Source organism: Condylura cristata, unplaced genomic scaffold, assembly GCF_000260355.1.
Source record: "Condylura cristata isolate star-nosed mole 26May11 unplaced genomic scaffold, ConCri1.0 scaffold00016, whole genome shotgun sequence".
NCBI lineage: Eukaryota > Metazoa > Chordata > Mammalia > Eulipotyphla > Talpidae > Condylura > Condylura cristata.
In genome coordinates, this window is record NW_004567117.1 from 37,495,862 (window position 1) to 37,505,572 (window position 9,711).

Sequence of the window (9,711 nt, forward strand, 5' to 3'; positions counted from 1 at the left end):
GTGGCCCGCGAGCGTCCGCGACCCCGCGCGGGGCTCCGGCGCCGGCTCCATGGCGACCGGCCTGGGGGAGCCGGTCTACGGACTTTCGGAGGACGAGGTGAGCAGCGCCCCCTTCCCACCCGGGACTCCCCGGGGAGTTCCTGCCCCGCGCCTTCGGGGGGGTGGGGACTGGGGCGACACCTGGGGTGGCGCTTCCCCTGCGCCTGCTGGGGAACCCCAGAGGCGGGAGAGTGGGGCGGGAGCGCGGTGTGGGGGAGTCGGGCCCTTCCGCCGCACGCCTGAACCCCCAGCGCCCGGCCGCGGTGGAGCGCATTGTTTGTAAATAAAGCGGCGAGACGCCCTTGGGGCCGGGGGTTCGCTGGGCTGCTCCCCGTCTTTGGGGAGGGAGGAGGGCACGAGTGTTTCTCCGCTGCCGTGCGCCTCTCCTTTCCAAGCCGCGTCTCCCCGGGCGTTTGGGCAACTTTCCGCCTCTCGCCCCTGCAGCCCGGAGTCCATAATGCATGTCACGTCTGGGTGGCGGCTGGAGACCCGCGCCGCGCGGGGGAGCCTGGAGCCGCGGAGGACCCTGAATGGGCTCCCCCTGGAACTTTCTAACATGGTGTCAGCAAGTGCTCTGACGCGTGTGTGAGCTTGTCACGGTGGGAGTGGGTGAACCGCCTGGGTGTGTGCCTTGCAGAGTGAAGCCAGGAGTGTTGGGTCCGGGGTCTTTTTTGGTGGGAGAAGGTCCGGGATGGTGGCAGGTGCTGCTGTGCAAACTTGGAAGCTGGCAACCCTGCCATATATTTATTTTTCGTCTTCCAAGGCTTCAAAGCCCAGCACCTCCGGGGTGGGTTGGAAAGACGAAAGCCCAATCGATCCTTTCATTAATGATGCAAATTAGATAAGCCACGCCCCCAAGCTGTGGGTTTGTCTGGAAAGGGCTTTGTTTTTGCCCTGTCTCTCCTCGCCGCTTCCCACTGCCCCCCTTTGAAACGATCCTGCTAAATCACTGCCTAGCCCTCTCTCTACCAGCCTTGCTTCGCTCTCATTGGTGTCTGGCTCGGCCAAAAAGGGGGGTGGGAGGCTGTCGCTGGTGCGGCTTGACAGGCAGGCTGGATGGAGTAGGTAGGAGGGGTTTGCCATCTGGCAGGGCGCGCGCTCAGGTTTGGCTCCCCTTTCGAGAGGTGAATTTACAACCCTTGAAGCATTACTCAGCAGGGAGGTATTTCCTATCCTGGTTGTGCATTTCATGAAAAGTTGATGCCTGGAAACGCAGGCTTTTCTCGATGTATCTTTCTTCCTCTCCTTTCTTTTCTGAGGTCCCTCTTTCTCTGGGGCTGGGGCTGGGGTAAATGGAGAGGCTGTTATCTGAGACGAGCCCCTGTTCAGGCTCTTATCTGCTTTCCTACTCTGGTGTGTGTGTGTGTGTGTGTGTGTGTGTGTGTGTGGGTCCGTCCGTGTGTCCTAATTGTAATGGACTCTAGGTAGGTATCTTGGGATTCCGAAAGTGTGTTGTGTGTTTTGGGAAGTGTGACTTTTGGTTTTCTAAACGCTAGGTAAAGCTTAATATAGTATGTGTGTTATCAAAGAATGATCACAATGCAAATAATGTGTGATTTGCCTTTTCGGTTTTTTTTTTTAACCGTTCTGTGCTTGTATGAAATGACCCTCCCCTATTTCCTTGCATTTACCTGAGGGTTGGTGAAAGGAAGTGGCACTATTTCACCTACCCAGAGGGTTCTTCTCTCCCTGACTTCTCTTTCAAGAGCTTTCTCTTATTATCTGCCTGTCCATTGGATTCCTAGCGGTGAGGGACAGGTGGTGAGCTTTGCAGCTTGCTGAGATACAGACATTCCTGAACAAAGGACTTGAGGTATCCTGGTGGATGATGAACACAGCGCATTTCAGTGGAGGTCTTTTTTTTTTTAAATCACTTGATTATTTTTAAAAGTCCCCTCACTCTTATTTTTGTTCCTGTATTTATGAGTATTTTGTGAAATGCATCTGGGTCCCTAAGTCACATGCCTGCTGTTTGTGCCTTGTTTACATTTGCAGCCAGTGAGACTCATTGGGGGTGCAGAGTACACCTTCACCCCTGTCTAGGCTGGGCTCATACAGCTCTTACCTGGTGTCCAGTGTGAAAGTGACAGTAGTCAGTGAACAGAACTGGGGTGTCTCTGTTTGTCTACGACTGGGCCCACCACCCCTGCAGGTTGTGCAGGGGGTATTTGGGGTGATCAAGGGGAGAGTTGGAGGACTGAGGACCTTTTATTGAGTGATTGCTATGCTGCCGGTATGATTTTAGTTCCTCGTACATGTTACAAATGACAAACGGCATCTGTCTTTCTTCTCTCGCTTCTTCTGCCAGTGAGAAAATAAGGCAGGGCTGTTTGGATGACTTCACGTTTCTGTAGCACTTGCCTTTTAATGGAGGTTTTATACTGTTAGGCTGGGGCTGCCTTCATAGAATATTAACAACAAATTGTTGAATTTGCTCAGCTTATTTTGTCTCCCTTAATTAGTCTGTGTAAGAAAACAAATGGAAGATTTTAGCAGGCTCTTAAATTAGTGTGCCCAGTGAAACAGCCGCGTGATTTTTCTAAGGAATGTGATATAGGGGTGCACTTCAATTTACATGTTTGGGGTGCCACAGAACGTGGCACATAGTTTTGCCTGCTATATCGAAGCATCATCATATAAACCTCCGAGCAACATAGGCATATGCACCCAGCAGATCTCTCAAAAGTAAGTTTATTTGTGTTTTCACTGGAGGTTGACAGGAAGTACTGTATGTTGGGAGTACCCTAAGTTATATCACACCTCCCAAAGACAGTACCTCCAAGTACTGCTGATAACAGAGCATTGCATTAACCTGGAAAGTAGCGGGGTGCCAGGCTGAGGGTGATGTTCCTATGTCTCTCCAGTCTGTAGGGTTTAAATGCTCAGCTTGTGTGGTACATGAGTGGTTTGGTTTTTGCTGTGTGTTTCTGCCCCTGGTGCGTTATAATTCATATTTGCCCTAAGTTAAATCAGGTCAGTTTAGGTAACCACATTTGAAATCTCCATCAGATGAAGGGAGGACTTTTGATGTTGGAGGGATTAGCAAACTAACAAAACTTCTGATTCAGGGCCCAGGATCAGATTTGGTTTGAAATAAGAACAGTTTGGACTAGTTTCTGCATTTGGCTGACTTCTTGGCAGTTTTTTTTTTTTTTGGCTTTTTGTTTTATTTATTTATTTTTGGCAATCTGTAGCTCATTTTGGCAAAGTTTACTTGTGAATGTCACTGTTAACCTGAAATCTTTTATTGCAACATCTTAGAAAAGTATCCTTTTCTGAAAGGTTTTCTAGTGGGTGACAACTTTCTTACTAGATGTGTCATTTAAAAGTTTTGAGGGTGATTAGAATGAGAGAGATGACATAGAAATGAAGGCCAGGCTGATCTAGGGTGGTATTTTGACATCCTCCTTTGTTTTTTTCTTTAATAAGTATTTTGTTTTTAAGTAACTTGAAAGGTATTCATAGTTACATTGCCAGGTTAAAGTGAGATAAATGTCAGAGGTTATAAAGTGATGACTTCTAGACCAGAATTGACCAGGAGTTCTGCTTTATGTAGTCTCCATAGTAATGTAAAGCTTCATGGAAGATGGCAAAAATATAATTTCATTCTCACCTGGCAGTTAGTGCGTCTGAGGTGTGGCTCTAAGAAGAGCAGCTGTGTGTTGCTGCAGTCACCACTGCTCCCTGTTGTCTCACCAGTCGTCTTACTCATTTGCATAGAAGCATCCACTGTATAATAAACATGTCAAATGAAACTTAGCTCTACTTACAAATGTCAACTTTAAGATTGTTAAGTCTTGCTAAGCAAAAATCTGTTGTCAAGCTAAGATGCACTGTTGATTTCATGACACGTCCTTCAGGGATGTTAAAATGTGAAAACAAGGGTGTTTTAGAAATTCTGGAGTAACTATGTAGAGACTCGGGGTAACCATGAGCCAGATGTTTCAGTACCTCTAATCATCACTGTAAGTCAATTGCAGATTTCTCTGTCTTTGAGGAACAGACAGAAAAAGGGCGGCACTCTTATGTGGCATCAGTCGGGAAGGAACAGGGAGCCGAGAAGACATGTCATTCTAAAAGCCATTTGTAAGTAGCAAGAATAGCTGCTCATTTTGAAAGTGATCTGTATGTACTTTGAGAGCTGGAGGATTCCTGTATGTCAGCCTCGCAGCAGTACAAAATGGGGACAAGATTGCTTCCAGAAATGGCAGCCTTGATATTGTTTGCATCTAAAGGCGGGTGATGAGAGGGACGTTCTAGAGACAATACAATACATACAAGACAATAAATCTTGCCCCGCCACTGCAGCTCCAGTCGCCTGAGTGAGACCTTTCACTGCTGGCTGCAGTGTTCTGTCAGAGCCCAGACTTCAGCTCCAGTCTGTGTTGTGAACGTTGTCATATTGGAAACCAACCCGAGAGGGCCCTCGGGTTTCAGAGGCAGGTTTTCAAACGGGCAAGTGTTCTGTTTTAAATTCTGCCCTCATGAGATTTCTATCTTCAAGGATCCTGTGGCATTTTGATTGGTACTCTCGATGGTTTTATTAAATCTGAGTATTTCTTTATGTTATTTATCTCATTACTGAAGAGCAGTTTCCTTGAAGGGACAAAAAATGATTTTGTTCAAAGAGGTGAGGACAGTGGTGTAATGGGAATCCTTAGACACTGCAGTTCAGTTCCGTGACTGTGCAGAACACAGCTGGACTGGAACCTGGTAAAGGTACTTAGGCACCTGTTCGGTGCTGTCCTTGCCTTGGAATATTGTTTTGAGGATTCTGGGAACTCCTGCGTATTTACCATGTGTATATTCTAAAGAAAAGTAGACATGCTCTAAGGAATGAAATCCTTGATGTTCATAGTATTTTAGAGCATGCCGTCATTGTAACAAAACTTGGGAGGTCTTGCTAACTTGCTTTCTGCACCCACCATTGTGCAGAAGAGAAACATCATGTACATTGCTAATTTAATTACTTTTCTGCATTGTATAGTTATGAAAACGTGTAGGATGTCACTAGTGAAAAACAAATTAGTTTCTCTTTCGTAGATGGAGAGCTTATTAAAAATTTCATTTTGAGTTAAAAGGACTGCTGAAACTGATTTTACTGCTGCCCTTCAATTTTGAATCCAGAATGAGTAACAGCAGCACAAAGCAACACTCACTGAAGAGTTCCCAAACTTTTTGATGCAGTAGGTCTTTAAGGAAGTGTCTGTGTTTTACTGATAATCTTTGTTCATTGCTAATAAAGCAAACTAGAAATCGATCTTTTGATACTTTGTGTTCAAGATCCAAACACCAGCGGAACATCACACAGGTGATCAGTCCCAGGTAGCAGGCCCAGCAAGGGCTGGGGAAGTGTGACAGAATGCTCCTTTCTGTTACTGTATTGTTTCTCTTCCAGGTCACAGCATTAAACAAAATATTTCGTTTTCGGACCATAGGTGGCAATGTTTCTACTGTTTGTTGTTCACTGATGTTACTCTTGGCTTGGGGGTTGCTTGGCGGTAGGCTGGGCATCATTTAGAGATGAGCTTAAAGAAACTAGATGTGGAAAACAAAGCTTTCTTCTAAGCTGGAAAAAAAAAACAGTTCTTTCATAAAAATGCTTAACAGTATGTTTCTTAATGTCAGACCTCATGGGTTCTCCAGTTTTTCAAGGCCTAATAACTCTTGGGAGAGGGACAGGTCTTTGCATTTGGAGGAAAAGCCCCCACTGTGACAGGGACTTCTAAATAATTCCAGTTCTACGGTCCGGACCATCCCATAAATGTTGTCATTGGCTTTGAAAAGGAATTAACAATAATATTCACGATGCTTGGGCATTAGATTGCAAGAGATCGCCTCGGTACCGCGGCAAGGCAGTGGCTCAAGTTGTAGCAGAGAGAATCGTGCACCTCTACAGACCGGGGACACTTCTCGAATATATAGGATCTCGTAATAATTGTAACGTTTTGTTGTGACCCCGGGTGGCCTGAATGCTGACTGTTACTGTAATACCTTTAGGTGAGAAAAGCCGCATTACATAAGCGTATCTGGGGTAACTAGCAGCGATTTGACACTTGAGCCGACTTTTTGTCCCTGACTCCAGAGCTGGTATTGATTTAGACCTCGCCAAATTTAGTGGCGACGGTATCGGATTCCCAGGCTGTCATCACATTCAGTGTTTGGGGACTTCTTGGCAGGCGAGCATCCAGCGAGAGATTTCGTATTCTGTGTGTACCTCCTATTCACCAAGAAAAAAGGGCCATTCAAAAATGAGTTTTCTTTGAGTGTAAAATGCTGTGGTGTGAAATCCAGCCTGTGAAGATGGAACTTGGACAGGCTGGTGGGGACGGTGGCTCCATGAAGAGTGGGAAGGAGCTGAGGGAACTGCCCCTTCTGGTTGGGGTGGCTCCCCCACCCTTCCCCCCTCCACTCGTCACTCCCAGGCTCCCTAGGGGCTTGGAGGATGGGCGTGTGGCTCAGGCACAGTCATCTCCTGTCTCCTGGTGTCCCAGGGCCCCATCTCCCTCTGTGTGTGGTCGGTCACCTCTACAGGGAGGGACCCCCACTGGGCACCCTGGGGTGCCACGACAAAGGCCTGATTTCTGGTCTTGCCTTTGTGAACCCTGTGCTTACTGTTCATTGTCTGGTCATCACTTATGTCACGGGGGATGGGCTCCAAGAGCCACGTGTCCATCAAACGACGGGGTGCTCAAGTCCCTGAGGCAAAATGACAGGGTATTTGCGGAACCTTCAAACTCCTGTGGATGCTGAGTCCTCTCTAGAGCTCTTATCCTCCCTGAGACGACGCAGTGCTGTGTGCGAAGTCGCCGCGCTGTGCTGTGCAGGGAATACTGACAAGAAAGAAGTGTCTGGCATGTTCAGCAGTGGCACTGCCATCCTGGCCCTGACCGCGCAGCCTGGTGCTTGCGTGATGGGTTGAAGCTGAGAGCACAGGACCTCACTGCATTTCCCCTTGGCAGCCTCACCCAGGCCTGGCTCTTCTCGGTCTCCTTGGGCTCTGTGTGGCTCAGGGTTTGGGATATGTCTTTAGAGCTCTGGAAAGCTGAGCTGCTCTGTGGGCAGAGCCAGGAGGTTCCCTGAGCAGTGAGAGACTGCTGACGGGATGGTGGGCGGGGCCAGACCTGGGGGTGGTCACACCTGAGTGGCCCCTGCTGAATACCTGAGATGAATCAGTTTTTATTTATTTTTTAAATTTATTTATGCATACAGAATGGGGGTACAGGCGGTGAGAGGCTTCGCCAGAGACAGAGCCGGGAGCAGAACAGGCAGATCAAAGAAATATGCTGCTGAGGGGAGCAGCAGGGAGACAGAGATCTGCTGCACCATGTGGGCCACCTCCGGGACTGGAGATCAAACTTGCACTGAAGTGGCTGTGGCCAGGTTGCAGTGCTGCATCCTGACGCATTGCACCACCAGGGAGGGCCACCAGTTTTTATTTTAAAAAAGATTTATTCACACATACAAGAACTGGGGTGTAGGCCAGAGAGGGTGTGGGGAGTGTGGGGTGAGAGGATTCACCAGAGACAGAGTGGGGAGCAGAACAGGAAGAATGACAATGTACATTGCTGCTGAGGGGAGGAGCGGGTGGGTCAGGAGAGGTCTGCTGCGCCATGTGGGTCAGCTCCCTGTCCCGGATTGAACTCTTGCTGCAGTGGCTATAGACAGCTTCTTAGTGCTGAGACTTAACCCCTTGCTCCACCAGGGAGGCCCTGATGAATCAGTTTTTAAAATGCAAATTGAAACCGTCTCCTTCAGTGCCATGTGTGGGCTTACTTTGTAGACTTTGGCGGCTGTGTGAGGCGTCCCCAGCGTTAAGAACTGTTGTGAAGATGGGCCTGGGTCCAGGGGACTAGAGGGGAATATTTTTGTTTATTTTGCCTGTTGTTGATGGGAGATATTTGTACTGAATGGGCTCTTTTTGTTTACATGTGTAAATTCTGTTTTTATAATGCTGGAAGTCATTTGGGTCTGGTTTTTTCAGGAAATGAAAGCAAGTCTAAGTTAGAGCATTATTTTGCTGAGCAAGCACTCAATATTAACTGTTTATTGGCTGGAAAAACCTTGTGTGTGCACGTGTATCTGTTGAATTCAAAGCTTCACATGCTTGCAAACTTCCTAACTACTTTTTGAATCCAAGGGATGGAAGTCTGTTAAAATCCTGTGCTTTTAGGTCTTTAACCCACACATGAGTGGTTTCACTTTTGGACGTCATCATAATGCTGACTTGATTGTGGAAGCTTTGACTTGTGAGGGAACAGCAGCGTGAGGTTGAAAAAAAGGCGAAACTGGGAAAAAAGGCAAAACTGGGAATCGCTTGGCTGCTTTTTCATTCTTCCCATTCCCGGCTTCATGTGTTGAGTGTCATAATTGGACGAAGCCTTATCTACAGTCTACAGCCTAGGCATATCTAAAAACTAGTTACGTTTTAGGCTGTGGACTGTTCCTCTGGCTGTTGATGCCAGAGGAAAAACGAACTGCTCTTGAATTGAAATAGGTTCAGAGGGCACCCAAATCCCTACATTGCCTCTGCCCCTGGGAGTTGCATATGCCAACTATTGAGCGATTGGGAGGGACTTGGCTGCCTGCCTTCAGCTTGCATGCGTTTGATGAGGGAGAGAGAACACTTTCAGCCAGGAAGAAGAACTTTCCCTCTTTTGCTTGGAGAGGGAGGAAGAGAAGAGTATTGTATGGTGGTGGGGGTGGCCAGTGGGGTAGGACTATACTGAAGAATGTTTAATAACATGGTGATGTCAGTAATAAGTGGGGGAAATTAGGTTACAAATCAGTGGGTGCACTAGAATCTTATTATGGCTAAAGTGTTTATGCACAGGAGGTGGTCTGGGGATGCCTGCCAGTTTACTCATGGTCGTTATCTCTGAGCAAATGGATTCTATACCAGGGCCTCCCTGGTAGTGCAAGGGGTCACATCTCAGCACTGTGAAGTGATCGGCCACCACTGCAGCATGAGTTCGATTTCTGGCCCGGGAGCTGACTCACATGGCGCAGCAGACCTCTCCTGTCTCCCTGCTGCTCCCTCAGCAGTGTATTTTAATCCATCCACCTGTTCTGCTCCCCACTCTGTCTCTGGTAAATCCTTTCACCCCTCACACCTCTGGCCTGAACCCCAGTTCTTGTATGCATAAATAAATGTATCTTTTAAAAAATATATATTTTTAAAGATTTATTTATTTTGGCCCTCTCTGGTGGTACAATGGGTTAGGACACAGCACTGCAAACTGGCCACAGCTACTTCAGTGCAAGTTCCATCCCTGGCCAGGGAGGTGACCCACATGATACTACAGACTACTCCTGACCTGCCCATTGTTCCCCTCAGCAGTGTACTTCATTGATCTGCGAGTTCTGCTCCCCAGTTGGTCTCCAGTGAATCTTCTCACTGTGCCTGCACCTCTGGCCTGTACCTCAGTTCCATATGCACAAAGATTTATTTATTTTTGCATAGGGAACTGGGGTATATAGGCCAGAGGGGTCGGAGCTGTGAGAGGCTTCACTGGAGACAGAGTGGGGAGCAGAACAGGCAGACTGAGGAAGTCTACTGCTGAGGGGAGCAGTGGGTGGGTCAGGAGAGGTCTGCTGTGCCATGTGGGTCACCACCGGGGCGGAGATCGAACTTGTGCTGCAGTGGCTTCAGGCAGCTTCAAAATACTGCAC

At 47.9% G+C, this 9,711-nt stretch overlaps 1 protein-coding gene across 4 annotated transcripts in view; it reads left to right on the top strand.

Annotated features, from left to right (window-relative positions):
- The first annotated feature begins 6 nt into the window (after positions 1–6).
- NEDD4L (neural precursor cell expressed, developmentally down-regulated 4-like, E3 ubiquitin protein ligase) overlaps positions 7–9,711 on the top strand; it is a 295,709-nt gene continuing 286,004 nt past the window's right edge. For all 4 annotated transcript variants that reach the window (XM_012725849.1, XM_012725846.1, XM_012725847.1 and 1 more), the window contains exon 1: positions 7–97. In XM_012725849.1, the coding sequence (XP_012581303.1) occupies positions 50–97 (48 nt within the window). In that variant the 5' untranslated portion in view covers positions 7–49. The remainder of the gene's footprint in view (positions 98–9,711) is intronic.